Source organism: Urocitellus parryii, chromosome 9, assembly GCF_045843805.1.
Source record: "Urocitellus parryii isolate mUroPar1 chromosome 9, mUroPar1.hap1, whole genome shotgun sequence".
Taxonomy (NCBI): domain Eukaryota; kingdom Metazoa; phylum Chordata; class Mammalia; order Rodentia; family Sciuridae; genus Urocitellus; species Urocitellus parryii.
Window position 1 is genome coordinate 26570906 of NC_135539.1, and position 25038 is coordinate 26595943.

The 25038-nt window shown below is 57.0% G+C and overlaps 2 protein-coding genes across 3 annotated transcripts in view; one reads left to right on the forward strand and one right to left on the reverse strand.

Moving 5' to 3' along the window:
- The window catches only part of LOC113188528 (general transcription factor II-I repeat domain-containing protein 2B-like), a 31739-nt gene extending 25417 nt beyond the window's left edge, over positions 1-6322 (forward strand). For both annotated transcript variants that reach the window (XM_077802623.1, XM_077802624.1), the window contains 4 exons: positions 708-791; positions 1521-1704; positions 1979-2007; positions 4138-6322. In XM_077802623.1, coding sequence (XP_077658749.1) covers positions 708-791; positions 1521-1704; positions 1979-2007; positions 4138-5741 — 1901 coding nt within the window. In that variant the 3' untranslated portion in view covers positions 5742-6322. The remainder of the gene's footprint in view (positions 1-707; positions 792-1520; positions 1705-1978; positions 2008-4137) is intronic.
- Positions 6323-6455: 133 nt separating this feature from the next.
- On the reverse strand, positions 6456-19567 carry Ncf1 (neutrophil cytosolic factor 1). The gene is made up of 11 exons (XM_026396890.2): positions 19496-19567; positions 15018-15098; positions 14570-14645; positions 14287-14452; positions 13290-13345; positions 11915-12037; positions 11502-11609; positions 10604-10721; positions 9401-9508; positions 8872-9017; positions 6456-8633 (listed from the first exon to the last, which is right to left on the reverse strand). Exons 1-11 carry the CDS (start codon positions 19565-19567, stop codon positions 8512-8514), a joined length of 1176 nt encoding a protein of 391 aa, XP_026252675.2. The 3' UTR covers positions 6456-8511.
- Positions 19568-25038: the final 5471 nt, after the last annotated feature.

The following is a 25038-nucleotide window of genomic DNA, read 5'->3' on the forward strand; positions in this document are numbered from 1 at the left end:
GCAGGTCACCACACACCAAGTGCACTCCTATTATCATGATTACTGGGACTATAGTTTCACCAGGGTAGGGTAGGAACTTCAAGTAGCAGCTGTCATTGAATTGGAATTGGCCACAGAGGTGTAATTTATTTACTGCCCATCATTAAATAATCTTTTGTTCTAAATGTGTTGTAAGATGTATCTGAAAAGATAGCAAAGAATCTAATAAGATAGTTCCTCTAGGGTAAGAAACTGAGAGCTGAGGTAGGGATTTCTATATGCTGTTTTAAAATAGCATACAATTTAAACCATTTGATTGCTTTAGTTATTCAAAATCAAATAGAATAAAATGTTAACATATTGAGAAATAGTTCCTTCTAGTCCTACTATCTCTTATTCCTTTTTCTTGTTGTATTGCTTTGGCTACAATTTCTACTAATTAAGATTTCTAATTATTGAAGCGTGTTAGAGTTCACATCCTTGTCTTGTGTGATATTGAAAATGTTCCCTAAAAGTAGTATGGAGTGTATTTATATAGGATTATAGTCTGGAAAATTCTCTATTGTCTATAATGACTTTATTTACAAATTTCCAAAATGCCTGATTACTTATGAAAGTAAACTGATCAATAAATCAGGTGAAGTGCTAATGAGCATTTTCTCAGCAGCTTTCTTGGGGGAAAAATACACTAATAACCCTGGCTTATTTATGTACTTAATTATTTTTAGATAACGAGAAAGAAAAATTATCAAACATTGAAAAGACTAAACAGCTACGAGAACAAGTCAATGACCTCTTTAGCCGAAAATTTGGTAAGTTTTTGTATAGAATATTTATATGCTTGAAATGCTTCTTTTTAAAAGAATGTCTTATAAGAAATTGATCTGTGAAAAAGCTGTGATCGGAATCAGTCAGTATTCTCTTTTGTTGTTGACGGTGTCTTTTTTGTATGCTGGGGATTGGGAACAGGGACCTGTGCACACTGTGCATCGAGCTACATCCCAGCCTGTCAGTGTGTATTTGTAACCAAAGAGCTTTTCCATGTACCACTGGAGAATAAAGTAGCAATAGCTAGTCACCCAGGGTCTCATTCGAGGAGGATGAGTTTTAAATCCTGACATTAAAGATAAAGGATGGTGCCAAGCACCTTGGCATATGCCTGTAATCCCAGCAACAGGAGAGGCTACTGCAGGAGGATTGCAAGTTGGAGGCCAGCCTCAGCAATTTAGACCTTGTCTAAAAAAGTAAATAAAAAGTTCTAGGGCTGGGATTGTGGCTCAGCGGTTGAGCACTCACCTAGCATGGGTAGGACCCGGGTTCGATTCTCGGCAGCACATAAAAATAAAGGCATTGTGTTGTGTCCATCTACATCTAAAAATAAATAATAATTTTTTTTTTAAAGTACTGGGGATGCAGCTTGGTGATAGAGTGCCTCCACATTCAATCCCCAGTACCCCCCACCAAAAAAAAAAAAAGAGAGTAAACATGGTTTGGGAAGAGTAGATGAGGCTCAGCTTTTTATGTTGCTCATTGTGTCCCAGGTGAAGCGATTGGCGTGGACTTCCCTGTGAAAGTTCCCTACAGGAAAATCACCTTCAACCCGGGCTGTGTGGTGATCGACGGCATGCCCCCGGGTGTGGTGTTCAAAGCCCCTGGCTACCTAGAGATCACCTCCATGAGAAGGATCCTGGAGGCTGCAGACTTCATCAAATTCACAGTCATTAGGTGAGCGAAGTCTCCACCGTGGCAGGGACTGTGCGGAACCCAAGGGGCAGCCCAGGGAGCTCTGTCCGAGGGTGGCCCGGGGGCTGCTGGGATTCCAGGCCAGGCTGGCATCTTGCCACCTGCTCTTTGAGGTGTGAGCTCGTGCCAGCCTCTCTGCCCTGGCCTGCAGCCCACCTCAGCTTCCCGCCCTCTGCCCGGGCTGCGCCCTAATGGGGGACTGCAAGCTCAGTGGCCTTCACTAACACTCTCTCTCTCTCTCTCTCTCTCCCCCCAGACCGCTTCCAGGCCTCGAGCTCAGCAATGGTGAGTATCTGCATGAGGGGACATGCCGCGCCAGGGTGCCCTGGCTGGGTGGCAGAGACTCACGCGGGGCCTTTGCTTTTGGAGGCTAGAGCCTCGGATCGTACTTCACTTTTCCTGGCACAAGCTTCTAGACGCTAGTGCTTAAATTTTTTTATGTGTTTGCAGCACAGGGCGTGGCACACAGACCCCAGTCCTACTTGCTAAATATTTTTAATGTCCCCTGCAGCCCTGGCAAGGAAGTCCGTGTCCTATAGAGTGATCAAGCAGGAGGTGTAGTGATATTCCCCAGCTCTCTGGTCACTGGGGAACCTTCTGATTTAAAATTTGAAAACTAGGCCGTGTGTTTAAATGTTCCTATTCCTTAAACTCATCTGGCAGCCAAAAGATGTCCTCACTTTACTGAGGAACCATTTACACTTCATCACGTGGACTCAGTGGTCAAGCACTTTCCCAGGCTGTGCAAGGCCCTGGCTTCAGACCCCAGCACCACCCCAAAATCCACTTGTATTAAGGGAATTCCTTCATCCCTCACGTTGACAGCTGAGCTGCTGCTGCTCTCCCACGGGAGCATTCGGAGGCGAGGCTCCACCACTTTGGGTGCATCTCCAGAGTTGTGCGAAGGTCACCACACCCAACATCAGAACGTCCCCCCATCCCCCAGCCCATGCGTCCCTCCCACTTTCAGTCATTTCCCCTCTCCGTCCCCAGCCCTAAGCCACCAACACTTGATTTCTGTCCTGTAACTTGCTGGGCTTCTGTCAGTGAACCCTTCCCTTGTGCCCTCTGGAAGCACCTTGCTGACCTGCCCAGGGCCAGGCTCCTAGATCTAAACACCGACACAGGGAACAGGTGTACATGCATGAGCCCTGCAGGTCTGGGGCCCTCTGGTAATCGGCCTTCTGCACTCAATGCTCCTTACTTCAAAGTTCTCTTGGGGTTCAAATGAGAAAGCATATGTTGAAATGCAAACAAGAAGGCACAGTGGGGGCTGGGGATGTGGCTCAAGCAGTAGCGTGCTCGCCTGGCATGCGTTCGGCCTGGGTTCGATCCTCAGCACCACATACCAACAAAGATGTTGTGTCCGCCGAGAACTAAAAAATAAATATTAAAAAAATTAAAAAAAAAAAAAGGCACAGTGGCACGTGCCCCTAATCCCAGCTACTTGGGAGGCTGTAGCAGGAGGATCACAAGATCAAGGTCAGCCTTAGCAATTTAGCAAAACCTTGTATTAAAAAAAAAAATGGGCCACTTGTCGTGGGGCACACCCGAGATCCCAGCAATTTGGGAGGGTGAGCAGGAGGATTGCAAATTTGAGGTCAGCCTTAGCAACTTAGCAAGATCCCTTAGCAACTTAGCAGGACCCTGTCTCAAAATAAAAAGAACTAGGGACGCAGCTCAATGGTAAATCATCCCTGGTTCAATCTCCAGCACTACAAAAAGGTTAAAATGTAGACATAATACTCCAGTTCATCCTGTTTGAAGCAGGTGTAGCAAACACAGCTATGCTCTGAACAAAGATTTTGTGTGTGGTGCTGGGGAGTGAACCCAGGGTCTCACACGTGCTAAGCCTGCCCTCTTCCACAGCTCCGCCCCAGCTCCTAATTTTGGCCCATATGCCTTTTTATGTTTTGTTTTGTATTTACTCATGGGCAGCCTGCCTTTATTTCATTTGTTTATTTTCACTCGGTGCTGAGGATCCAGCCCAGTGTCTCGCATGCCAGGCGAGCCCTCCCCAGACCAGCCCCTGACCCTGCCCCAGCCCCTGCCCAGGCCCAGTCTCACACCAGCCCCTGCCCCAGCCCCTGCCCCAGTCCCAGCCCCAGCCACATCTACCTTTTAAAATGGAAGTTATAGGTCATGGTGCAGCGCGGGTGGAACCGTATTTCATCCTTAACACCACACACAAAGAAAGTCTCACAAAAATCCTTCCCCAGGTTTTCTTGAGACGTGACCCCTCCGACCACAGCGGGCGATGTCCACTGGGCAACAGTGTGCACGTCCCCTCTGCAGGGGCCATTCCTGCCCCAGCCCCTGTGTCTCTCGGTTCACCATTGTGCTTTGATCCCGGTGGTACCACGAAGTCAAAGGGTGACCTAGTTTTCTTCCCCCCACCCCCTGTCTCCCGGGAAGTGGGAAAGCGGAAGATCGACCAAGAGGGCCGCGTGTTCCAGGAGAAGTGGGAGCGCGCCTACTTCTTTGTGGAGGAGCAGAGCATCCCCACGTGCCTCATCTGTAAGCAGAGCATGTCGGTGTCCAAGGAGTACAACCTGCGGCGACACTACCAGACCAACCACAGCAAGCACTACGACCAGTACACGGAGCACATGCGTGACCAAAAGCTCCGTGAGCTCAAGAGGGGGCTGCGCAGATACCTCCTGGGCTCCCCCGAGGCCGGCGCCACTGAGCAGAAGCAGGTGCTGCCCAGCGCAGGGCGCCTCGACAGTGCGACCGAGCAGCCTGCTGAGGACGTGGCCGGCAGCTTGTGGGGGAAGCTGCGTGAGAAGCTGCGCTCGTTCGTGGCCTACTCCCTGGCCATCGACGAGATCACGGACATCAACAACACCACGCAGCTGGCCATCTTCATCCGCGGGGTGGATGCGGGCTTTGACGTGTCGGAGGAGCTCCTGGATACGGTGCCCTTGACGGGTACCAAGTCCGCCAATGAGGTCTTCTCGCGCGTGGAGAAGAGTCTCAAGAAGTTCAACATTGACTGGTCGAAACTAGTGAGCGTGGCCTCCACGGGCACCCCCGCCATGGTGGATGCCAACAGCGGCCTCGTCACCAAACTGAAATCCAAGGTGGCCACGCTGTGCAAGGGCTCGGATCTGAAATCAATCCGCTGCATCATCCACCCGGAGTCCGTCTGTGCCCAAAAGCTAAAGATGGACCACGTCATGGACGTGGTGGTGGACTCGGTGAACTGGGTCTGCTCCCGGGGGCTGAACCATGGCGAGTTCACTACGCTGCTCTACGAGCTGGACAGCCAGTACGGCAGCCTCCTCTACCACACCGGCATTAAGTGGCTCAGCCGCGGGCTGGTGCTCAAGAGGTTCTTTGAGTCTCTGGAGGAAATCGACTCCTTCATGTCCTCCCGAGGGAAGCCGGTGCCCCAGCTGAGCTCCAAAGACTGGATCCGGGACCTGGCCTTCCTGGTGGACGTGACCATGCACCTGAACACCCTGAACGTCTCCCTCCAGGGCCATTCGCAAGTCGTCACGCAGATGTACGATCTACTGCGCGCCTTCCTGGCCAAGCTGTGCCTCTGGGAAATGCACCTGGCCAGGAACAACCTGGCCCACTTCCCCACACTGAAGTCCGTGGCCAGACACCAAGGCGACGGCCTCAACTACGTCCCCAGGATCGCGGAGCTGAAGACGGAGTTCCAGAAACGACTGTCCGACTTCGAGTGCTACGAGAGCGAGCTGAGGCTCTTCAGCGCCCCGTTCTCCACCGGGATTGAGAGCGTGCGCGAGGAGCTGCAGCTGGAGGTGATCGACCTGCAGTGCAACTCGGCACTGAAGGCCAAGTACGACGAGGTGGGCGTCCCCGAATTCTACAGGCACCTCTGGAGCACCTACCCCAGGTACCGCAGCCACTGTGCCAGGGTCCTCTCCATGTTCGGCAGCACCTATGTCTGCGAGCAGCTCTTCTCCATCATGAAGCTGAGCAAGACCAAGCACTGCTCCCAGCTGAAGGGCTCGCAGTGGGACCCCGTGCTCCACGTGGCTTCCTGAGGAAGGGACAGCTGCTGGCCAGGCCCCAGGGCAGGAAGCTTAGGATGTCCCTGGCCCTGGACTGGAAGACGAGGATATGAACTATTAAGCATTTTGATTATTCCAGGTTTTTTTCTTTTCCACTTTGAAATGGAAGTGTAATTTGCAGCATCATACCTGTTTGTACGGCATTTTATGCTTCCCTGTAGTTGAGTAAAAGCCAACCAAGTTTTACTGAATTTCTGCTCAGTGACTCCACTGGCCTGGCCTGCTTCACCCACGAGCCTGACCTGCCCTTCCCCCCAGGCACTGTGGTCGGCATCTTCAAGCCTCAGAGAGTCAACAGGTAGAGGAATGGGTGACCTGCTGAGGCTACTTGCACATCCACTGGTCATCCTGCCTGTTTGCATGGTGTCCCACGTGGCCTGACACATTCCCAGGCATCAGGAGGACGGCTGGTGACCTAATTACAGAGTATAGCCCTCCTGTGCAGGATGCCTCTGTGAAGCAAGAAAGGTCAGGCTTAAAATGGAAACTGTCCAAACCAGTAACACCCATAGCCAAGGCAAAATAAGCTGAGCTTTGGAGGTTGTTTTTTGTTTTTTTTTTTTTTTTAAAAAGAGAGAGAGAGAGAGAGAGAGAGAGAGAGAGAGAGAGAGAGAAAAGAAAAAAAGGACTTTATTTTGAATAATTTCAGATTTATGGAAAAGTTTCAAAAATAAAAATAGCATGAAGAACACTCTCGCACCCACATTAGCGGCAGCCCACAGTGAGCCTCTCAGCCCGGGGTCCCCCCCCTTCCACTCATCTACAATTGGTGCCTGTCAGCAGGAGGAGTGACTGTGCCTGCACAAACACGCATTTTTAACTAAGCCATTTGAGAAAAGGTTACATACATCATTTATCCCTAAATACTTCAGGGAACATTTTCTAAAAATAACAGTGTCCACTTATATAACCATAATTGGGAGACCGAGGTCAGTAGGTTGAACATTGGGGTAGCATTTTATCCAGCTCTCCACGATCCTCCGGGTCCATCTGTTAACCGGGTGACCACCTTTCCTTTACAGCACTTTCCTCCTGGCGTTGACCTTCGAAGTCAGGTAGGTAGGTAGGTAGGCGTGCATCTGTGTCCAGAGTCTCTATTAATCACTGGAATTAGCGACCCCAAACTCAGAACTCTCCAGATCCGGAGGAAGGCACTTGAGTAAGGGGGGCCCCCAGCCTGATGGCCGCCTGGGGAAGCTGTGCAGATCGGGCTTTGACAGAGACAAGGCAGGAGCTGGAAGGAGAGACCACGCCCCACACTGCACCTGCTCCCAATGGAACCCAGTGCCTGTCCTCATGGGAAAATGGGATGGGCAGAGAAAAGAGCTAGTCACGCCTCCAACACAGGCCCTAGGACTAGGGGTCTTCAGAGGGCCATGAGGGCCAGGCCACCTCCCCCAGCTTCCCTAGCCCAGTGCCCACCACAAGGCCTGACTCGCCTGCATTTCCTAGCTTCAGTTCCCTCATCTATAAAATACCCACCTGCCAGGTTGTTCTCAGAACTAGAGATGCTGAAATGAGCCCAGCACTGCATTCAGCTTTGAGGAAATCGTTGGCCGACAGATAGTGCAGGCCCGACTGGAGCGGGCCCTTATAGGATGCAAGTGCAGGCTTGCGGGTGACTCCCTGACCACCCCACACACACAGAATGCTACTGCTGACATGTTACTTGGAGGGGGCCAGAAGTATGGAAGAGATGAGGTCAATGTTTAATCAGGATTTCAACTTAGGGGGTCTACTATGAAACTTAAAAAGGATGAAAATAAGTAAGATATATTTAATAAAAAGATAAGAGCCACTGAACAAGCAGGGGTTGGGGCTGCCGTTGGATCTCCCACAGTGCGTGTGATAGTGATTGAAGCCAGACTTTTCCAGCAAATAAGATCTGCAAAATTCCTAACCAGGTAGGGGCTCCGGTGGCTTTCCCAAGGCCTCTGTCAATCCTTTGATGGTCGAATGGTTCTAGAAAGATTTGTCCTTCGTGCACGCTCATCTCCAAGGGGACCAGCTTTGCCCCTCCTCAAGTAGCCACTGCCCATGTAGGAGGAGCAGCTCTCCACACACCCCATGGCCTCTGGACAAGAGAATCTTATGCAAGATTTGCAACTCCACTCGGCCCCACGGTGGCTTTGCATTTGGGGAAGGACCCACCAGGAGAGACCTGGAGGCCGTGGGCCAGCAGCAGTGTTTGGGGAAGTGGTGAGGCCGTGTTCATTAATGAATTTAGCCTTCTGTTACACCCTCTTAACTGGGACCCGTCTCAGGAATCATCGGAGGAGCCTCCATTCCTAAATCACCTTTTTTTTTTTTGTCCCGGGTCTGCATAGGCACACTTCACCCTGGGCTGCAACCCTTATCCTGTCTCGAAGCGGGGCTGCATCCACCCACCTTTAGGACTGTTCTGTGTGTAACTAGAGTCAGAACGGGAGGTTTCTGTACAGGCAAAAGATCAGCGAGGGACTCAGGGTTCCTCTTGCATTTGGCCTTCTGCAGACCTGTTCTTGGCCAAGGCCAAGGCAGTGGGCCCTTGGCTCTTGAAACTTCCACCCAGCAGAACTCACTGCCTCCTCTCCGCGTCCTAGAAACACCCTTGGGGCGGAGCCTATCTCTTCGGAGCCTCGGTCCACTCTAAGCAACATTCATGCAGGATGGCGGATAGCCACGTGGGGAGGGGGCCAGGGCTGCCCCAGCAGACACCAGGCTATGTACACACACAGACAGGGTACGGGACGGCTGCCCCGCCTCAGACGGCGGACGCCAGCTTCCTCTTGGTGCTCTCGCTGCAGCGGTGCAGGATGAGGTCGGCGCTGGGTCGCGGGGGCACTGCGGGCTGCGGCTTCGCACGCTGACTCTGCGGATTCTCCCCTGCAGGAGGACCTCAGGCGGGTCAGAGGCCCCGCCCTGCCTCCCAGCCCTTGGCTTCGCCCTCCCTCCGCTCCCGCCTTCTCGCCCCCACACTCCATTTGGCTCCGCCCCCTGGGTCGCCCCGCCTATCGCGCCCTCGGGCCACGCCCCTAGCCCCGCCTCGTCCTGTAGAGCTCGCTCCGCCCTCTAGCCCCGCCCTGTCTGGCCCCGCCCATGGCTCGCGCCGCCCCAAACTCACCCCGAGGGCTCCCTGCACTCTGCGGCCCTGGTTGCGCCAAGCGGCGACGCTGCTGCAGGAAACGGACGCTGTTGCGACGATAGGAGTCCTGGCTGAGGCGCTTCCGCGACCGCTGGTGGATACTGTGCGCGTTGCGGATGGTCGACCTGGCCCAGCAGGAGGGGGCGTCGTCAGAACGCTGGCCCCGCCGCGCCCGTGTCCCTGCTGCCAGGGACACCTAGTGGGCACCTCCCCGCCCCGGGGTCCAAAGACTGGCTGGAAGGAGTGGGGAGCGGCTGGAGGTCCCGCACGGCCCGGGCGGGGACATGCACCTGCCTGGGTCTTGAACACTTAGCCCTGACCCGCTGCAGAGCCCAGGCCACCTCCCACGCACCTTGCTGGCCTTCCCCTTCCCCGGGAAGCCCTCCGGGGCTTCCCCGTGTTCACCGACCACCCCTAAGGCCAGTGAACATCAGCGACGTCGCCTCTATCTCAAGTTCCCGGGGCCCTCCCCGTGCCTGCCCCGCCCAGCCCCACGATCCTCGCACACCTGCGGGGCGGCGCCCCTCGGCCCTTGATCTGGCGCTGGGCCTGGGCGGGGTCCTGTCCCGACTTCTGCAGGTACATGGACGGGAAGTAGCCAGTGACATCCTCCTTCCTGCAACAGAGGCAGCCCTTGAGGCCGGGGCAGAGGTGGGGGGCTCCGGGAAGGCGGTTTAGGAGGCTGCGGGCAACCCAGGGCCCCGGCCCGTTTCCCCACCCGCGCTGCGCAGCCCCCTCCAGCTCTTCTTCCAACGGGGAAGGGGAACGACGTTAAGGGAGGGTGCTGGTCCCCCAAGGGTCTGGCGCTCGCTATAGGACATCTGCAGAACTGTATGGTCAGCGTTTCCTTTTGTGGTGATGACCTTTTGTGTCCTATGAAAGTCACATTCTTCTCTGCCAGCTTTTAGGTTTTACCCTGGGTGAAACCTTGTGATCCGTTCAAAATGAACGTGATCATGTGAGGCGGGGTCTCGGCTTTCCTGCCTCTCCCCATAGGTCTATCCAGCTGTTCCTACAGGTTCCTGGTAGGGCTTCCTCTCCACCCCCAATACTGGATTTGGGAGTGAAAGCAAAACTCTGCACAGCACAGAAGATCCAGGTGAAGCCTAACCCTTCTTGCTGGGGAGAGACTCACAGGAAGACTCCTGGGGTGCGAGCTGGGGTGTTAACTGGAGAAATGCTGCCTCAAAACGAGCCCCCAGCCCAGGGCCAGGTTCGGATGTGTGTTGTGACCACAGCCTTGAGCCCAGGTGGCCCAGGGCTCTGAAAACACAGGCTCTGGGAGGCCCCCTGGTTCCAGAGAGTCTGTTTTCCTCAGAACCAGAAAAAATACTATTGACATTCCTTAGGAGAAGCCTGGAGAGGAATCCAATGAAAGTCTTCAAAGCAAGAGGAATGACTTGATCATCTGTGCCTTTGTCACACATGACACAAACAGCTGTGCTGCTAGAGGAAGAAAAACTGGTGGACCAGCCAGGAAAAGACCCCAAGTCACAAAGGGACGTGTACCCCTTTGGACCAGTACAGTGAACCCCACAGGACAGGCAGGATGAGCTCATCCCCCAGCCCTGGCTTCTGTGATGAAAACAGCCCAGAGAGGGGTGGTGGCTCACCCAGAGTCACTCAGCCAAGCCAGCTCAGAGCCCACGCAGGTTATGCCCAGGCCAGAACTGACTCAGGTAGGCACTGCAGTGGGGAGGTGCTCTCCTACCTGACCACCCACCAGCCGTCCAGGAGCTTATGAATGACCTCGATGGTTTCCCCCTGGGACAGAGACATCTCGTCCTCCTCTACGGCAGTGTAGGCTTTGATGGTGATGTAGGGCTCACCTGGTGGGTGACAGGGCCACAGGACATGATATGAGGTCCGCCCAGCATGAGGATCACCATCCCTGTCCTCACTCCTACACCCTGCTCCTTCTTGGTCTCCCTCTGTAGGTGCCTCCTGCCACCCACTGCTGGGGTCCACTCTGGCCTTCAGCCCTCTGCCCACTATGCCCAGTGAATTGCTTCCCACCCACCACCACCCACACCAGAGATGAGGAGTCTCATAGCTACCAAGGCCTGGCCAGGCACCCAGATGTGAAAAATGGGTAGGGGAGCACCCATGCCCGTGGCACTCAGAACCATGCAGCGCTGGCCCAGGGTTGGCACCTGCGGCCGGCAGGCCTTTGCTAGGCATTGGGTTGTTTTTTTTTTTTTTTTTGGCGGGGGGTACCAGGGATTGAACCCAGGGACACTCAACCACTGAGCCCCATCCCCAGTCCTATTTTGTATTGTATTTAGAGACAGGGTCTCACTGAGTTGCTGAGGCTGGCTTTGAACTTGAGATCCTCCTGCCTCAGCCTCCGGAGCCGCTGGGATTACAGACCTGCGCCACTGTGACCCTGGCTGACCTCCTCCCAGGTCCCCTGTCTCGGCCAAGGACACCATGATCCATGAGGCCCCGAGCCAGAGGATGGGCCTCCGCCTCTGCCCACCTGGCAATCGGGCCCAAACCCAAAGCAGTCACCCTGGCCTCTGCACATCCCGGGCCCTCCCACCCCTGGCCTCTGCACATCCCGGGCCCTCCCGCCCCTTCCTCCGGCAGTCCCGTGGCCTGGCGGTCACCTGCATAGTTGGGCTCTGGGTCCTCTGCCTCATCGGGACTGTCCAGGGGCTCCAGGAAGGACGCTGGCACCCAGCCACGCTTGGCCTTCATTTGGCAGAACCACCAGCCTGTGCCAGGGACATGGGGAGGTAAGAGGTGGGGACGCAGCCTGCCTCGGCCATCAGGGTGAGGACACAGACCCACAGACACCCAGTGCACAGATCCCGCAGTGTCACCTCCATGCCCACAGGCTCCGCGTGACAGCGCCGAGCCCCCTTCAAATGAGCTGTGTCCCCCATATACGGCCCCTGTGGCCCCCCGTGGAACATGGGCGTGGACATGGCAGGGGCCAGGCCCGGGGGCCCCAGGCTGCCCGGCCTTGGTGGGGTGGTGGCTGCGGGGCCTGAGGCCTGCAGCAGGGTGGGGAGCTGACCGCTCTCGCTCTTCTCCACGACCTCCACGATGTCCCCTGTGGCCACGGCCATCTCAGAGGCCGAGTTCTTCCCGTGGTCGGCGATGGCCCGGTACGTCTGCAGGATGATGGGGCTCGTGATATCTGGGGCAGGGGAGGGTGGGGTGAGGAGCAGGGAAGGTGTCCTCCGCACAGGTCGCCAGGGCCGCACAGTCCGCCCCCCACCCGGCAATGCCAGGCTACCAGGCGGGTGGAGGTGGACAGAGAGCCTGGCAGCCCTGCGTCACCCAGGGACCCGCCTTCCCGACACCGGCCCATCCCCCGGGGCCCTTCTCAGCTGCTGGAGGTGACCCCCAGTGGCCTCCTCCAGCATGAACCAGGGTCCACTGGGGTCCCCTGGGACCTTGCAGGTCAGGTGCCTCTGCAGGGACTTCAGTCCCCACATCAGCCAGCCCCAGACGCTGCCCCCGCTGCTGCTTGCTAGGAGCTCAGCCCTCCCCCAAATTTTAACTCTGGGCCTCAGAATGCAACATGTGTGGACATGGGGCCAAACTAAAATGAGGCCACAGGGTGGACCTGCCGCAGTCCACCCGCGTCCTTGCAAGGAAAGATGCCCGGATGTGTAGGGAGCCCAGGGAAGGCCGGAGGGGGCCCAGCAAGCTACGCAGAGCCCCCAGGAGACCAGCCTGCTGACCCCTTGACCCTCGGCCTCCAGCCTCGGAACCGGGAGAAAGTCCACTCCTGCTGTGCACGTCCCTCGGGCCACGGTGCCTCGTGTCACAGCCAACAGGCACCACTGGTCTCCGGGCCTCGTGGAGGCCTCGCTCGGCTGAGGATGCTCCAAGGCTGAGCTGCCCAGGCCACACTCAGGAGCCCAAGTCCCACTGCACGGATGGGTGGCCTGGGCAGGAGTCTGAAGTCACGTCAGACTCAATGGCACAGCCGTTCCCACCTCCTGTCCCTACAGAGGTGGTGACTTGGCTGGTATTCTTTTCTCTTGTTCTTTCTTTCAAGACGGGATCTCATCACATTGCCTAGGCTGCCCTTGAACCCCCGAGGTCACGTGCGCCCCCACTCAACAATCCAGACTAGAAACGGTCACACCCTTGTGTCACCCCTGAAGGCCACTTTGGCTCCCAACACCTGTTCATTCACTCAGTCACACGTGTCCCCCAGGCTGCTGGGAGCAGGGGCTGTGCGGGGCTCTGCAGCCACGGGGTGGAGACACACCACCACCTGCACAGTGTCCCCCTGAGACCCAACTCTTCCATGGGACAACACGAGCCGGCACAGCCCACTCTCCCCAGCTGCTGTCTCCCCTGCCGGCCCCAAGCTCTGGGTCCCTGACCACGTGGGCAGTACCCAGGTACCCCTGCTCCTGACCCCGCCCTCTCACCTGCCGCGTTACTCTTGCCATCTTTGGGCATCAGGTATGTCTCTGGCTTCTTCACCCTAAGAAGAGAACAGTCTGGGTCAGACCCTGGGCCTCCCACTGGGGAAGGGAAGGCTCTGGGCAGACCTGCAGGAGGACTTCCCAGGAGCTAAGAAATGAGGGGAATTGTCAACGCAGGGAACAGTAGAGGCTAGATCCGGGAGGGAGGCCTTGGGGAACCACCAGGGCTTCTGCTGGGTCAGCCCAAGGGAGGGGCGCGCAGAGGGCTGGCAGCCCCAGGGAGGCAGAGGCCCTCCTCTCCCGGCTGGGTGACCCCACACACTGGTGGCTGCAGGTGCCCTTCCCCTGGGGCCTCAAGAGCCTCCTCGTTCCTATCACCTCCTCCCGCCATGGAGCTGCCCTCCCTTGGACCAAGCCGCAAGTTCAAGGTCAACAAGTGCAGTCTGGGGCAGTGCCATCAGGCTCTGCCTCCCTTTAGAGACAGACCTGTCCTCCAGGCCCGTCCCTGAGTTTGGTGATCAGAGAGAGACTGGTAGAGGCCCCTCGCCCCAGCTGCTTGGAACTCACTCAGCCTCCCAGGTGGCTCCATGCAGGACCTGGGTACAGGAGCCCAAGACCCGCTCAGCACCCTGCATCCCTGAAGGACACTGGAGATATGCTGTCACTGCACCTGGCATGACACCCATCCCTCCATCCTCACCCCCCATCACGAATGCATTCAGAGGGTGGAGGGGCCACTCCTGGTCCACAGGCCGCAGGGTCAGGACGAGACCTAGGACTTTGGGCTTCCCTCAGCACCAGGGGCTCAGAGGAGTCCCAGGCCAGATGACACCACCTGGGTTGGCACCTGCCTCCTCCTTTCCAGCTGTGTGACTGGGACAGGTCACTTGCCCTCTCTGAGCTTGGAGCTTCTGATCTGTAAAATGGGGCAGACCCCACTGCCCTCCAGGCCCACTCCCGCCTTCCCGCTCCTGCCTGGTGGGCGGAGGCGGCCACTTACTGGCTGTCCGAGGGGAGCTTGAGGTCATCCGGGCGCACCTTGAAGAAGTCCAGGAGGTGTGGGCAGCGGGAGATCTTGGCGGGCAGCCCCATGAGCGCGTTGCAGTACTCGGTGAGCGTGCCCTGGCGGCTCTCCGCCGCCCGCTGGCCGTCAAACCACCTGGGAGCTGGCCGGAGGGGCGAGAGACCAAAGGCGTGAGCGCACCCACAAGGTCAAGTCCAAGGGGAGTGCGGGCAGGGGCCGTGGAGGGGGGCAGGGGCCGGGCGGTGGCCAGCGCCCTCACCTGGGAGGTGGGGGATGATCCTGTTCTCGGGGTTGATCTCTCCGGCCTCGATGGGGAACATTTCTTTTAACAATTTCTAGAAGAAGAAGGGAAGATGCCGAGGACCTGGCCCCCTTGGACCCCTCGGGCCAGGGACGCCCAGGCCTGGATCCCTCCTCCTCGCCTGCCCTCCCCCAGGTCACCAGGGAATCCTTTCCCTCCACCCCCGGCTGTGCTGGCCCCGGTCAGGGCACCTGGCCATGCGACCTACACCCCTCCTCCTTCTCTCTCCCACCCACCCGCCCGTGCTGTGAGTGCTCCCCGCAGTGGGGACACGCAGTGGCTAACATTTCGACACCCGAAACTGTGGGTCAGGGACCTGGGTTCCCTTGTTCCCCAGGACGGCGGGCAGGACCCTCCCAAGGACAGAGCCGGGCGGACCAGTGTCCCCTGCCCACCCCACACTCACGTGGAACTCGTAGATCTCGGTGAAGCGCCGGTACACCACCTTCTCAGACAGGTCCTGCCACTTCACCAGGAACATGTACACCTGCGGGGACAATGGGGACAGTCACCTCACTCAGCCTCCCGGGTGGGGCTGCCCTGAGCCCTGGAGGAAGCTGAAGGTTGGGGTGTGGGTGCCCTGGGGGCCTGGGCCACAGAAGCACAGCCTCGTGGACGGAGGAGTGTCACTCTCCAGAGCTGGGACGGGGAATGTTCCAGAATATTCCAGAATATTCCTCCAAATCTCAGGCAGAAGGCTTGGTCCCCATGCAGCACTGTCCTGGGGTGGAGCAATTGGATCACGAGGGCCCTGATGTCCTCGGTGGACTGACCCGACAGCTGGATGGAGTCCCCTGTTGGTGGGAACTGCAGGCTGTCGGGAACGGCTGGGAGCGGGTCCGTGGGCCACGCCCCTGGGGACCATGTCCTGTCCCTGGCTCTCTTGGGTTTCCGCCCTGCTTCCCAGCGCCAGGAGCACAGCCGCTTGGCTCTGCCGCGTCCTTCTGCCACGATGGCCTGCCTCACCCCAGGACGAGGGTCATGGCGTCTGCCAATCGGGGACCGAACCTCCGAAACCAGGAGCCCCAGATAAACCTCTCCTCCCTCTTGGTCACAGTGACAAGAAGCTACTGACCCATGAGGCAAGACAGGCAGCTCCCTCTGGGGTTAGGATGTGGCCTGTCCCCGAGGGCTCAGTCCCCAGTGTGAGGGTGTCAGGAGCTGGTGGGACCCTTAAGAGGTGGAGGCTCGTAGGAGGGCGTAGGCACTGGGAAAGGATGAAGATGGTTCTTGTGGGACCTTTTGATTAGTTCTTGTAAGACTGAGGTCGTTCTCTGGCTTCTTGTCCTGCCATATGACCTCTCTCCTCTCTCTGGCGCTGCAACCACTGTGGTGCCATCCGCCATGACACCCTCCCCAGAGTCTACGCCAAGATGTTTGGACTTTCAGCCTCCTCACCTGAGAGCTCAGCTAATCCCTCTTCTTCCTAACTACCCAGCCTCAGGCATTTTGTTCTAGTAATGACAAATGAACAGATATAGTGTCTCTGACATTAATTCGGATTCCTCGTCTTATAAATTAGAGAGAAAAGTAGGCCCTCACCCCTAAAGCTGGTGTGGGTGTCACACGAAGTTGGGAACGAAAAGGGGTGTGCCTCAGCCGTGGAAGAACTCAGTAAGATGATGTACAACTGCATTCCTACGAAATGTCCAGACCAGACAGATCCAGAGAGACAGACAGGAGAGGCGTGTGTGGTCGATGGGGCTGGGCTGGGGGGAGTGGCTGCCAACAGGTGCAGACTCTTCTGGAGGGAGGTGTGGCGGAGAGGTTTCAAGTTGACTTGGGCAACGATTGCACAACTGCGAACACACTTGAAACCGTCAGATTGGGTGCCTGTGAGTTACAGCTCCATAAAACCATTCACAAAACAATTCAGTATAAGAACACAACTCTGCAAAATGTTAGGAGGACATTCTTCAGCGTGCCAAGGAGCAAATCAATGATGTGTGTCACAGTGTGGCGGGGTCTGCAAGTCACTGTGCCAGGCACGAAAGGCCACCGCTGGCTGTCTGATCCCACATCTAGGATGTCCTGCATCAGCAGGGCTGCCGGGAAGGGCAGGAAGTAAGGACAGGGATGGCCGCTGGGGTGGGGAGAGATGGGGAGTGAAGCACCTTCTGGTCACACAGAGACCAGCCCTCTCCAAACCCAGCAGAGGCACCTTGGAGATTGGTGGATTTCACTTGATGTAAATTTGGGATCAGAACAGAAAAAACTAGAATACTGAGCTGTGGTTAGTGACGTGCTGAGGGATCCAGGACAAAGCCGATGGTGTTTGCGATGGACTTTGAAATGCACCAAAAATAAAATGAACAGACAGAAATGGGGTGTCACTCAGATGTGGAGCCCTGGTTCAGCCCTCAGGAAGCCCTGGGCTCCATCCCCAGGCACCGAAAAGAAAAAAAGTGTACACAGGATGATAAAACCAGCACAGGAAAGTATTCACGTGTGTGTGTGCGTGTGTGTGTATTTTTTTTTTTTTTTGATACCAGGGATTGAACCTGGGGTGTTCAACCCCTGAGCCCCAGCCCCTGTTGCTATTGATTTTTGAGCCGGGTCTGGCTGTGTTGCCCAGGCTCCGGGCGTGGTCTTGAACTCCTGGACTCCAAAAAGCAATCCTCCTGCCTCAGTCTCCAAGCAGCTGGGACCACAGGTGCACAGCAGTACGACCCTGAACCCAGCTTCAATGGGTGTTTGCACACGAACTTTCATATGTCAACAGCAGGGAGATAGAAGGGACCCAAATGTCTAAAATATTTATGTGGGTAAACAAAATGTGGTCCAGGCGCATAATGGAAAGTTATTCGACCATGACAAGAAAGGAAATTCTGCCCCATGTCACAAAGCAGATGGACCTGGGGGCCGGCATGCAGAGGAGGCAGCCAGGCGCTGGAAGTCAGGACCGCACACTTCCGCTCACGCCAGGTTCCTAACAGTGGCCAAAGGCAGGCCGCAAGCTATAGGTGGTGGCTGTGGGGCCAGAGGGGGACACCAGGAGGTGCTCTTTACTGTGTGGAGGTTCAACCTAAGATAATGAAAGCCTCTGTAGACGGGTGGTGGCCCCGGGGGAGAGGGAACAAGAGAGTGCGCTCAACCCTGGGAGCTGTGCCCTTAAAGATGGTTGAAATGGCAGCTTTCATTTAGTGAGGACCTAAGAAACTCAGCAAGACCTGTCTCTAAATAAAGTATAAAAAAGGGGGCTGGGGATGCGGCTCAGCGATTAGGCACCCCTAGGTTCAATCCCCAGTACCAAAAAAAAAAGCAAAAATTGTGAATACACACACACACACACACACACATACACACACACACTCGATGTCCACAGCGCCCCCATGCCTGGCTTTAAAAAAAATTTTTTTTTTTTGAGAGGTTCTTGCTAAATTGCCAAGGCTGGCCTCAAACTTGTGATCTTCCTGTCTTGGCCTCTGGAGTTGCTGAGACTACAGGCGTGCACCACTCGGCCTGGCTAATTGTTGTATCTTATTACTCATGACTGTTAATCTCTTACTGGGCCTAACTCATATGTCAAGCTTTATATCATAGGTATGTACGTATAGGACACGTCAGGTTCTGTTCTGTCCCCAAATTTCAGGTGTCCCCTGGGGGTCCTGGAATCCATCCCAAAGGACTAAAGGAGACTTGCGTAATGAAAGTAGTTGTAACCCACTGGGTGAACCAGGAACCTAGGTGCCCATGTGGACATAAGTGAGCAAACAAATGAGGAGGGAGATCTTGACAGTCAAGTGCAGACAGAATGGCCGTTTATGAAATCACTCTCAGGAGGGCTCCCGTCATTCGGGCAAGGGTCCTCGGGAACAGGACAGTCCCATCATTTCTGACACTCTCTCCAGAGGTTGGCTACCAATGACAAAGGGGAAAACAGAAGCTCGACCACAGACGACCTTGGAAGACAGCCCAGAGCTGGAGCCAAAAGTCCAAAAGTGGGACCAGCTGAAACTGCAGGCACCTGCCAGGTCGAAGGAGCCTGGAGTGGCCTCCAAGACGTCCCTGCCCAGGCCGTCCAAGCCAATCTCATGGAGGCTTTTGATGAACCCAGACGGACATTCCACAGAGCACCTGGCCTGCCCTCTCCAAAGTGCCAAAGTTGAGAAGGACAAAGACCTGTGAAGAAGGCTCTGGGGATCTGCTCCATTGGCCAAGTGGCCACCTCGATGCACAGGGTTTGGTCCCCACCCCCCAAAAGAATGATCCAGATTAAAGAAGACGGTGATGGCTGATTGGTCACAGACGTCGTGCTGAGCCTGAAGACACTAACACGGAGGACACCTGCATGCAGTCTGTGGCCTGGGGACTGGAGCCTGTCAACACCGATTCCTTGACTTTGGCTGGCGGCCACCGTCGTCATGTAACACGGGGCACCTAGAGTTCATGGCCACCCTGAGATAACTCAGATAATCTGGGCTCAGAGGCCGGGGAGGAGGAGGGTGCGGGAGGAAGAGTCGTGGTCTTGGCCCCTGTGCTAAGCTGACACAAGGGTCACAATCTACTAAGCAGGGGACCTCCCTGACTCCTCTGGGCTTGGGGACCCAGTGACAAGGTGGCATGTCTGGGCAGGACAGGGACATTTTTGCTCCCCCTGTTGGTGTGGCCCTGAGGAGTTAGACTGTATGTAACTGACACCAGGAGCAGCTGGGACAGCCTGGCTGGGGGCCACCGGGTGCCAGGCTGCAGGACAGTGGCGGGCGGGAGTGTCTGCAGCCAGGACAGCCCATGTCCACCACGACCTGGCCGACCATGACCACCAGCCCAAGACCCTGAGACCCCATCCTCACCAGTCCAGGTGGCCCCTGTGTGGCGAGGTGACATCACCGTCCCCCACGGCCGCCCACCAAGTGGTCACGCGCAGTGCTGCTGGGTACTCACGTAGTGCTGGCTGGGGACGAAGCGCTTCTCGAAGCCCAGGAGGGCAACGTGGCGGATGAAGGTGTCCCCCATGGCTGTCAGCGGTGCAGGCTTGGCCTCCCCAGGAGCCGCCCAGGCTGGGCCTTAAATGTGCTGGAAAGAGGAAGTTGGTGGCGACTGTCCCCACTGGGCGGGGACGGGGAGGGCGCAGGAAGGGCTTCGCTGCTTCTTTCAGTTTCTAGGGAATTTTTTGAAGCTCCGACAGGGGGGTAAGGGGACGGGGACAGAGATGGGCAGCCACAGGGCATGGGCCAGGCACTCGCAGCAGGATGGCTCGACCTCCCCGACCTCCCAGGGAGGCCCACAGGTGGCCCTGGTGCCCATGTGGCCCATCCCAGGGCCTGTCTCCTGGGGACACCCACTGCTCCCACCTCAGGGCCCTGGCACTGTGACAACCTGGTTTCATCTTCCCACATCTGTGACCCTATCCTCATTTCCTGCACGTTGGCCAATGTCACCTCCACTGAGAGGCCTTCCTTGATAATGTCACACAGAACAGGACGCTTCGCCCCCCACCTTCCTGCTCTACTGTTGTCCCCAGCGCCCATCCTGATGTGTCACCAACTTCACTTCTCTGCTGGCCAGAGCGTGCGTCCTGGAGGGCAGGCCCTGGCCCCTCAGTCAAGGGCTCTGGTCCCACCCCTATGCACAGAGGGCCCTGCAGTTCCTGGGCTGTGACCCCCTGCTGCTGAGTGACTGAGCCTCTCCTTGGAGTGCATGTGCACACGTCCCCTGAGGAGCATGTGGGACTGTCACAGCCGGGACATGTCTGGCACAGCTCTGAGTGAAGCCCAAGTTCTGATTAGGGAATCTGTCCTTGTGAGCAGTTTCCTGTGTCCCTTCTCTGGGTGTGCCGGTGTGCCGGGGATCCTGGCACCTGGGTAGGCAGGTCCCGCCACATGGAAGAGCAGCTTCCTGGAGCACTCGGGGGTCCGGAGGTGAAGGCACCCCCTGTAGCACTCAAGGCCTGGCCTGGAAACCACCTAGGCCAGCCTGAGGTGCTGGGAGCCAGGTGACCTCTGGCTCTGGGGCGGGGACAGCAGCAGGGGCTGGACAATGCGCCCTTCCTTGAGAGGGATCCTGGTTCCCTGAGTGAACTCATTGTCTGAACTTCGAGTAAGGTCACAGCTGTCCTTCTGTAAGAGGTTGAAAACAGGTTCCGTGGCCCACGCCTGTAGTCCCAGGGGCTGGGGAGGCTGAGGGAGGAGGATGTGAGTTCAAGGCCAGCCTTAGCAATATCGAGGCCCTAAGCAGCTCTGTGAAACCTGTCTCTGAATAAAAATGCAAAATAGGGCTTGGGACATGGCTCTGTGGTCAGTGCCCCTGAGTTCAATCCCTGGTTACTGCCCCCCCCCCCAAAAAAAAAAACACAAAAAAACAGAGGTTGAAAACAAATGGGAGACTGAGCAGACCCCAGGCTGGTGGCTTTCCTCCTGCCACCTCAGCTCCGCGTCCCCTCTGGTCCCGTCGCAGGTGCCGTGGCCTAGAAGGACCTAGGCACAGGACTGCTGCAACTGGCCTCTGGCCTCAGCACTTCCTTCCCCTCCCAGGCTTCCTACTCTTGAGTAACTGCCCAGCCAGGCCTTTGGGTCCTGGGGACACCAGGCCTGGCTCAGCTGCCACCCTTCTGCAGCCTCCGGAGACCTGGCCTTGTGCCTATGTAACCCCTGGCACAGGCCAGGTAGTGCCAAGAACATTTGACCTTGTAGTGACCTCTGTGAGCAGGCCCTAGGCCTTTGTCAGGGTGACATGGGATTCATGTGAACGCACAGATGGAGCACTTTGGTGACCAGATTATTATTATTTTTTTAAGGAACTGAAGGCCCGGGATGTAGTCCAGTGGTACAGTGTGCACTGAGGACATGCTGGGCCCTGGCTCGGAGCCCCAGTACAGTGGGTGAACCCCTTCCCTGCCCCACAAAGAGGGATGAACAAATAGGGAAGGAGATGATGAATACAGACTTTTTGTGGGGGAGGAGATAAAATTTTTAAAAACTTTAAAAAATTGTGAAATAGGGCTAGGGCGCGGCTCAGCGGCAGGGCTCTTACCTAGTGTGTGAGGCCCTGGGCTCCGTCCCCTGCACCACATAAAGTCATTTAAAAAATGTGAAATATGTAGAAAACTGCAGTTTAGCTAAGCAGTATGAATTATGACTGCTACAGACATCCAGGGAGCTGTCACCTGGGCAATGAAGCAATACCCGAGTTCCCCAAATCCCTAGGTCCCCAGCAGGAAGGATTCCGGGTCAGGTGCAGTGTTTCGCACTGTGATAACAGCGTCTCTCCAGGACCCTTAGTGCTGCACTTCACAGATGGGAGAGGCAAGGGGGAGGGGTCACAAGGTGGCCCAGCTGGCAAGCAGAGCCAGAACTGGAACCCAGGCCCGTCCTCCAACCCCACAGCCCCCTCCCAGCCAGCCTGCAGGAAGGAGGGAACTTCTCACACCAGGCCAGACGGGAGGGGAGGCAGGGAGGACCTTGGCTTCCCTCAGGCCACTCGGCTTTCCCCAAATGGGCTGGTCTGGTCATTTCCTTACCCAGGAAATCCCCGAGACTGGGCCCGTGGACAGTGTGGAAAGGGGCTTCACGTCTGGAAACCAGGCCCAAGCAGGGCCCTCTGGGATCTTGTGCCAGGGGAGGTGATCTTTGTGGCGGGACAGTTCTTTTGAGGCCTAAGACCCTTCTGGTGCCCTTCTTAGGGTCTCGACATCCTGATCCTCTGTCAGGCCACTGGGACAGCCCTTGGCCAGCCCACAGAACAGTTCTAGACAGGCCCAGAGCAGCAGGAGGGGCCCCAGAGCCAACTGCTTGGCGGGACACTGGCTCTGTGGGGCCAGGTCGCAAGGGCAAGAGGTTTCTCCAGGTTACTCATAGGGGCTCCGCCTCCCAGGGACCCCAGTTTCCCTTCAGCACAATCATGTGGGGGGTGCCCTACTGAGCAGGGATAGACACCTGGCCACTGCACAGAGGACACAGGCTCAGGCCACGCCACTGGCCCCGCTGCATGGGACTCTTCTCTAGGGCAGCTCACGGTCTCCTTGGGTCTCTGTTCAGGGGCACTGGAGGGAGGGGGACCCAGGCCCCCGACAGGCCCAGTGGGGAGGACACATTGCTGGGCTGTGAGCACTCCGACCCTGAGGCTGGTCCTGACAATCCCTGGCCAGTCTGCTTAAGCCCTCTGGGCCTCAGTTTTGCCAACTGTACAAGGGCAACTATGCACAACTGTGCCCACCTCCTGGGCTCCTGTGAGGACTAAACAAGGTGAGGTGCCAGGGCTGCCTCCGTGGTGCAGGGACGCAAGGGGAGGGGCAGTTCCAGGCCAGGGCTCAGGGGGTCTTGCTGCAGAACGTGGGCCCGTTTCAGGTTCAGCCGGCGGGGCAGCAGCACCTGCGGTGGGGCAGATCTGCCCAGGCTTCCTGGGCCAAAGGCCAGGCTGGTGGTGGAGGTAGTCTGGAGGCTGCCCTGGCCACGCCTATCCCACTGCGCTTCTGTCCTCTGGAAATACCTGTGGGAGAGATGGGGACTCTCCAGGCAGCCCCACCCAAAACCTGGCTCCCCTTGCCCTTCCCGCTGCCCTGCGGCAGCACTCCCAGCCAGCCCAGCAGCTCGGTACCACCCAGGGCTGAGTGTGAGCCCAGGGTCCAGTCTTCAGGGTGGGTTGGCCACTTTTGCAGTTGTCCCCAAGAGTGCAGAGCCAGCAGTGGTGGGATGCAGCCTGTCACTACCCAGGGAGACCCAGGGCGCAGCTGGCGCAGGGCATATGTGGCTTTGAGGGACGCACACCAGGGTGTCCTGCCAACCAGACCTTTTGGAAACCTGCCTGTGGCACACTTAGGTCCTGGCTCCTAGAGGGGCCGCCACTGCACAGCAGAAGCCCCAGTAACGCAGCCCTCTTCCTCTGTAACCAACGAGGCAGGAAGCACCTTCCACAAACAGGTGTTGTGTCACCGCCTGTGTCACTTCCCCAAAACCAGACCACCAGCAAGGTACAGTGGCCTCAGGCACAGAGGGAGCACCGCAGCCAGACAGCCCTTGGTTTTGGCCAGTGTGCAGAGGGAAGGAGCCGGCTGGCTAGGCCCACAGCACCTGCCATGAATCAAACCCGGAGCAGAGGCGAACCCCGGGATAAGGGAGCAGGGCAGCGGAGTCCACACTAGAAACAGATGCCTGAAGGGTCCCCTCCTCCCTGGGAGCACATGACATCTTCAAAGCATGCACCCCAAGTCCAGAAACTGGGGCTCCCTTCCAGGGGGGTGACTGCTGGACCCTGAGTGTCCGGAGGTGCACACTTGGTGACAATCATCTGCCCACTAAGAGTCAGCAAATGCCAGAGCTGGTCGCCGTGTGGACATGGCCGGGGCTGGGCGCTGCATGGGTGTGGCCAGGGCTGGCTCATACTGTCTTCCTCCCATACAGACCTGCTGGCTTCTGGGGCAGGAGGCAGATGTGGGGGCTGAGGAGGCCCAGAACCAGCACCTCCGTCCGAGGGAATGGAGGAGGAGTGCCACCCGGGCCCCAAGGCTGCGCAGGCCCAGACTCAGGCTTGTGTAGGGTGGGGCGTCAGCTTCCTCCAGAGCCCTGGACCTCACTGCATAGGACAGTTTGTGCAGTTGCCAACGCCCGCCTGTGTGCTGTGGCTGGGGGCAAGGGCAGTTGTTTCTGGTGCCAGGTGGCTGGCTGCCCTGAAGGCCCTAGGCAAAGGCCACTCCAGGACAGAGCTTGACCCTCAGGCTCTCCCCCAGGGCTTGGGGGCAGTGAGATTTACCCTACTTGGCCAACAGGACTGAATTCCTACCGTCCAGGGACACAGACCTGCTCTAGGAGTGGGGTCTGCAAGGGTCCCAAAGCCTTGTCCCGAGTCACCTGACCACACTGGCTGGTCATCCCATCCCACCTTGAACTACCACGGAATCACGTTGTCCCACGAACAGGAACACGTCAGATCTACCTCAGATCCCAGACACGTTTTTTTTTTTCAAATTCAGACCTAAAGGCTAATGGGCAAATCTCACCCTCCCACCTCCTAAATAACCGTGCTCCTTCCCACCGGCCTTCTCAACAGGGGGGCCAGGCCTCTGTGGGGGCTGCTGGGCTCCAATCAGGCCACAGCTTCACTGTCACCATCTTAAACAGGCCTGGCCACTCTGCCATGTGCTGTGGCTTGGGCAAGTGCCCCCGAAGGCCATGGTGCTGTTGAGGTGGGTCCTTAAGGAGGTGGGGCCCCAGAGTGGAGTTGGCCACCGGGGCTGTGTCCTTTAGGGAATACTGGGACCCCTGCCTCTTCCCGTCCCTTGTGCTTCCCAGAGTCCACGAGGGCAGCTTCCTCCCCCAGCCCACCAGCCAGGTGTGGCCTCATGGCCTGACCAGCAGCAACTAACTGGGTTAGATGGAAACCTTTGGAACCACCAGATAAACCCTTCTCCTTCCAAGCTGATCATCTTCAGTATTTTGTTATGGAAACAGAAAGCCAGCACAGTGTTGCTGCTGAGGGGCAGCCTGGTAAGG